Source organism: Pezoporus wallicus, unplaced genomic scaffold (assembly GCF_028554395.1).
Source record: "Pezoporus wallicus isolate ANWC-B61680 ecotype Strahan unplaced genomic scaffold, APGP_CSIRO_Pwel_v1 contig_14587, whole genome shotgun sequence".
Classification (NCBI taxonomy): domain Eukaryota; kingdom Metazoa; phylum Chordata; class Aves; order Psittaciformes; family Psittacidae; genus Pezoporus; species Pezoporus wallicus.
Genome location: NW_026642049.1, coordinates 1 through 6,165, shown reverse-complemented (window position 1 = coordinate 6,165; position 6,165 = coordinate 1). Strand labels below are relative to the sequence as shown.

At 60.4% G+C, this 6,165-nt stretch overlaps 1 protein-coding gene across 1 annotated transcript; it reads left to right on the top strand.

The window, feature by feature from the left end:
• Positions 1 to 1,337: 1,337 nt before the first annotated feature.
• On the top strand, positions 1,338 to 6,159 carry TFPT (TCF3 fusion partner; the record flags this gene model as incomplete). Its single annotated transcript, XM_057426547.1, has 5 exons — positions 1,338 to 1,468; positions 1,526 to 1,653; positions 2,823 to 2,893; positions 2,974 to 3,043; positions 5,991 to 6,159. Coding segments are annotated over exons 1-5 (562 nt in total), but the record flags the coding sequence as incomplete, so codon positions are not given.
• Between the last annotated feature and the right edge of the window lie 6 nt (positions 6,160 to 6,165).

Here is a 6,165-nt window from a genome sequence, read left to right as displayed (position 1 = left end):
TCACACTCCCGCTCCCACCAGCGCCGTCGCCCCGCACTGACCTCACTTCCGGCCGGGAAGTGACGTCATCACCGCGCGCCCCTCACCGCGGAGCCGCCGCTGCCCGGGCCCCGGCCGGGGGTCGCGGAGGGTGACGTCATCGGCGGGTGGGCGCATGGGGGGGGGGGGGCTGTGGGGCTATAATGGGGCTCTATGGGGCTATAATGGGGCTCTATGGGGCTGCAATGGGGCTCTATGGGGCGGTAATGGGGCTCTATGGGGCTATAATGGGGTTCTGTGGGGCTACAATGGGGCTCTATGTGGTAATAATGGGGCTCTATGGGGCTATAATGGGGTTCTGTGGGGCTACAATGGGGCTCTATGGGGCTTTAATGGGGCTCTATGGGGCTGCAATGGGGCTCTATGGGGCTGCAATGGGGCTCTATGGGGCTATAATGGGGTTCTGTGGGGCTACAATGGGGCTCTATGGGGCTTTAATGGGGCTCTATGGGGCTGCAATGGGGCTCTATGGGGCTACAATGGGGCTCTATGGGGCTGCAATGGGGCTCTATGGGGCTATAATGGGGCTCTATGGGGCTATAATGGGGCTCTATGGGGCTTTAATGGGGCTCTATGGGGCTATAATGGGGCTCTATGGGGCTGCAATGGGGCTCTATGGGGCTATAATGGGGCTCTATGGGGCTATAATGGGGCTCTATGGGGCGGTAATGTGGCTCTGTGGGGTTATAATGGGGCTCTATGGGGCTCTAATGGGGATCCATGGGTCCCTATGGGGTTATAATGGGTCTCTAGGGGGGTATAATGGGGCTCTATGGGGTTATAATGGGGTCTATGGGGCTATAATGGGTCCCTATGGGGCAATAATGGGGTTCTATGGGGCAATAATGAGGCTATAAGGGGTCTCTATGGGGCAATAATGGGGCTCTATGGCGTTACAATGGGCTCTATGGGGCTATAATGGGTCCCTATGGGGCAATAATGGGTCCCTATGGGGCAATAATGGGGTTCTATGGGGCAATAATGGGGCTATAATGGGGTCTATGGGGCAATAATGGGGTCTAGGGGGCAATAATGGGGTTCTATGGGGCAATAATGGGGCTATAATGGGGTTCTATGGGGCTATAATGGGCTCTATGGTGCAAAAATGGGGCAATAATGGGGTCTATGGGGCAATAATGGGGCTATAATGGGGTCTATGGGGCAATAATGGGGCTATAATGGGGTCTATGGGGCAATAATGGGGTTTTATGGGGCAATAATGGGGTTCTATGGGGCAATAATGGGGCTATAATGGGGTCTATGGGTCTATAACTGCTCCCTATGGGTCTCCCCCCCCCCAGCCCCATGGCGGACGTGGCCTTCGAGGAGTTCTCGGCCCCGGGCTCGGAGCTGGCCCTGCCCCCTCTCTTCGGGGGCCACATCCTGGAGGTGGAGTTCGAAGGGGCGGGGTTAGGGGCGGGGCCTCGCCGTGGGGGCGTGGCCCCGGGGGTGGGAGGGGCCGGGGGCGGGGACGAGGAGGAGGAAGAGGAGGAAGAAGAGGAGGAAGAGGAAGAGGAAGGGGGGGAGGAAGAGGCCGAGGCCGCGCGGCGCCGCCGGGACCTGGAGCTCCGGAAGCTGCAGGCGCTGGCCAGGAGGGTGCGGGAGATCGAGCAGGTGAGGCCACGCCCCCTTGAGGCCACACCCAATTTGGCCACGCCCCATTTTAATCCGAGCTCCGCCCACTTCGTTGTGCTGTCTTCCCCCCCCCCATTGCAAGGGATGGGAGGGTTGGCCACGCCCGGGGGGGGGGGCCTTACCCAAGCCACGCCCCCTTTGGAGCCACGCCCCCCTTGACCACGCCCCCATTTAGTCCAAGCTCCGCCCCCTTTATTGTGTCGTCTTCTCCCCCTTCCATTGCAAGGGATGGGAGGTTTGGCTCTGCCTCCCTTACCAAGACCACGCCCCCTTTGGACCCACGCCCCCGTTGGCCACTCCCACATTTAGTCCAAGCTCCGCCCCCTTTATTGTGTCGTCGGCGCCCCCTCCCTTTGCAAGGGATAGGAGGGTTGGCTCTGCCTCCCTTACCCAGGCCACGCCCCCTTTGGAGCCACGCCCCCATTTAGTCCAATCTCCGCCCCCTTATTGTGTCGTGTCCCCCCCCAAGGGCTGGGAGGGTTGGCTCCGCCCCCTTAGTCGGGCCACGCCTCCTTCACTTTGGCCACACCCCTTTTAGTCTTGGCTCCGCCCCCTTCGCTTTGGCCGCGCCCCCATTTAGTCTTAGCCCCGCCCTCTTAGCCTGACCACGCCCTCTTCGCTTTGGCCACGCCCCCTCATAGTCCAAGCTCCACCCCTTTTATGTTGTTCTCCATCCCACTGCAAGGGATGGGAGGGGTGGCTCCGCCCCCTTAGTCTGGCCACGCCCCCTTATGACCAAATAACTCCACCCCCATTGGATGTGACTTGGGCAGGCTCCACCCCCCCCTTCCAAGCCACGCCCCCTTAAATCCCAAGCTCCACCCCCTTTGAGATCCCAACCACCCTCCCCCATTGGATGCAATGGGAGGGCTGGCCCCGCCCCCTCCTTTAGTCCCCGCCCTCCCTAACCACGCCCCCTCCCCGTATCCCCCCCCCACATTCAACCCAAGCTCTGCCCCTTTGCGCTCCTCAACCCTCCCCATTGGATGAGAAGGGGTTGGCTCCGCCCCCTGCCCCAGGCCACGCCCCCTTGCGCCCCCACCCTCCCTTGCCTCCCCCACCCTGCTCCCTTTAAGCCACGCCCCCTTTCCCCTTTAGCCCCTCCCCTTTTAGCCCCGCCCCCTCTGATCCAAGCCCCGCCCCCGCAGGTCAATGATTGGTCGCTGTCTCGCCTCCGCCGGGTCACGCAGGTCACGCGGCGCCTGCAGCGGGAGCGCAGGTGAGAGGGGGCGGGGTCAGCGCGGGGACACGCCCCCTCCCATGTGGCCACGCCCCCCCCGCTGACTCCGCCCCCTGCAGGTTCCTCATGAAGGTCCTGGACTCGTACGGGGACGACTTCCGGCAGGGGCAGCTCACAGTGCTGCTGCAGGTGGGACCCATAGCGACCCATAGAGACCCATAGAGACCCATAGAGACCCATAGAGACCCATAGGGACCATAGGGACCCATAGAGACCCATAGAGACACATAGAGACACATAGAGACCCATAGGGACCATAGAGACCCATAGAGACCCATAGAGACCCATAGAGACCCATAGAGACCCATAGGGACCATAGAGACCCATAGAGACCCATAGGGACCATAGGGACCCATAGAGACCCATAGAGACACATAGAGACACATAGAGACCCATAGGGACCCATAGGGACCCATAGGGACCATAGCGACCCATAGAGATCATAGGGACTCATAGAAACCCCTAGCGACCCATAGAGATCATAGGGACCCATAGCGACCCATAGCAACCCATAGGGACCCATAGAGACCCATAGGGACCATAGCGACTCATAGAGATCATAGGGACCCATAGCGACCCATAGAGACCCATAGGGACCATAGCGACCCATAGGGACCCATAGAGATCATAGAGACCCATAGCGACCCATAGAGACCCATAGGGACCCATAGAGACCCATAGGGACCCATAGGGACCATAGAGACCATAGAGATCATAGGGACCATAGGGACCCATAGAGACCCATAGAGACCATAGGGACCCATAGAGACCCATAGGTACCATAGGGACACATAGAGTGCCATTGGGACCCATAGATAGCCATAGGGACCCATAGGAACTTATAGGGACCCATGGAGACCTATAGAGACCCATAGGGTCCCATAGAGACCCATAGGGACCCATGGAGACCTATAGGGACCCATAGAGACCTGTATGGATCATAGAGACCACAGAGCCCCATAGATAGCCGAAGTGCCCCATAGAGCCCCATAGAGACTTTATGGAGCCTCCCAGATACATTAGAGCACTCCATAGAGGCCCACGGCGCCCCATAGCAACCAGTACAGACCCATAGCGACCCATAGAGACCCATAGAAACGAGACTCATAGGGCCCCTTAATAGGATCTCTATAGAACTCCATAGTACCCCATGGAGCCCCATAGATCCCTATAGACAGCCCCATAGCACCCCATAGACTCCTATAGCTATTCCATAGACACCCATAGCACCCCATAGCGCCCCGTAGACCCCATAGCGCCCCATAGCATGCCATCGAGCCCCGTACCCACCCCATAGAGCCCCGTAGCAAACCTTAGAGCCCCATAGCCACCCCATAGTGCCCCATAGCCTCCAAATAGCGCCCCATTGCACCCCATAGCCGCCCCATAGCCACCCCATAGCGCCCCATAGCCTCCAAATAGCGCCCCATTGCACCCCATAGCCGCCCCATAGCGCCCCATAGCAAACCGTAGAGCTCCATAGCCACCCCATAGTGCCCCATAGCCTCCAAATAGCACCCCATTGCACCCCCATAGCCACCCCATAGCGCCCCATAGCCTCCAAATAGCGCCCCATTGCACCCCATAGCCGCCCCATAGCGCCCCATAGCAAACCGTAGAGCCCCATAGCCACCCCATAGTGCCCCATTGCACCCCATAGCCGCCCCATAGCGCCCCATAGCAAACTGTAGAGCCCCATAGCCACCGCATAGTGCCCCATAGCCACCCTATAGCACCCCATAGCAAACCATAGAGCCCCATAGCCATGCCACAGCACCCCACAGCACCCCATAGCCTCCCCATGGCGCCCCATAGCAAACCATAGAGCCCCATCGCAAACCGTAGAGCCCCATAGTGCCCCATTGCACCCCATAGCCACCCCATAGCACCCCATAGCCACCCCATAGTGCCCCATTGCACCCCATAGCCACTCTATAGTGCCCCATAGCAAACCGTAGAGCCCCATAGCCACCCCATAGCAAACCGTAGAGCCCCATAGCGCCCCATAGCCACCCCATAGCACCCCATTGCACCCCATAGCCTCCCCATAGCGCCCCATAGCAAACCATAGAGCCCCATAGCCACCCCACAGCACCCCATAGCCTCCCCATAGCGCCCCATAGCAAACCATAGAGCCCCATAGCCTCCCATAGCACCCAATAGCTCTCCATAGTGCCCCATAGCATCCCAAAGCACCCCATAGGAACCCATATTGCCCCATAGCCTCCCATAGTGCCCCATAGCAAGCCATAGAGCCCCATTGCACCCCATAGCCACCCCATAGAGCCCCATAGCCACCCCATAGCGCCCCATAGCCTCCAAATAGCGCCCCATTGCACCCCATAGCCGCCCCATAGCAAACCATTGAGCCCCACAGCCACCCTAGTGCCCCATTGCACCACATAGCGACCCCATAGCCCCCCATAGCAAACCGTAGAGCCCCATAGCCACCCCATAGTGCCCCATAGCGCCCCATAGCCACCCCATAGCACCCCATTGCACCCCATAGCCTCCCCATAGCGCCCCATAGCAAAACGTAGAGCCCCATAGCCACCCCACAGCACCCCATAGCCTCCCCATAGCGCCCCATAGCAAACCATAGAGCCCCATAGCCACCCCACAGTGCCCCATTGCACCCCATAGCACCCCATAGCAAACTGTAGAGCCCCATAGTGCCCCATAGCCACCCCATAGCCACCCTATAGCGCCCCATAGCAAACCGTAGAGCCCCATAGCCACCCCACAGCACCCCACAGCACCCCATAGCCTCCCCATAGCGCCCCATAGCAAACCGTAGAGCCCCATAGCCACCCCATAGCGCCCCATTGCACCCCATAGCGCCCCATAGCAAACTGTAGAGCCCCATAGCCACCCCATAGTGCCCCATAGCCACCCTATAGCGCCCCATAGCAAACCGTAGAGCCCCATAGCCACCCCATAGCCACCCCATTGCACCCCATAGCCACCCTATAGCGCCTCATAGCAAACCATAGAGCCCCATAGCCACCCCATAGCCACCCCATTGCACCCCATAGCCACCCCATAGCGCCCCCTAACCCCCCCCATTGCCCCCCAGGACGAGGGCAGCCCCACGGACGCCCCCACCCCCGGCAATGCTGAGAACGAGCCCCCCGAGAAGGAGCCGCCCCCCAACCCCCCCCCCGCGCCCCCCAGCCCCCCCCCGGAGCCCCCCAAGAGGCGCCGCCGGAAGGGGGGGGCGGCCCCCGGGCCCCCCGGCTCCTTCAGCCCGG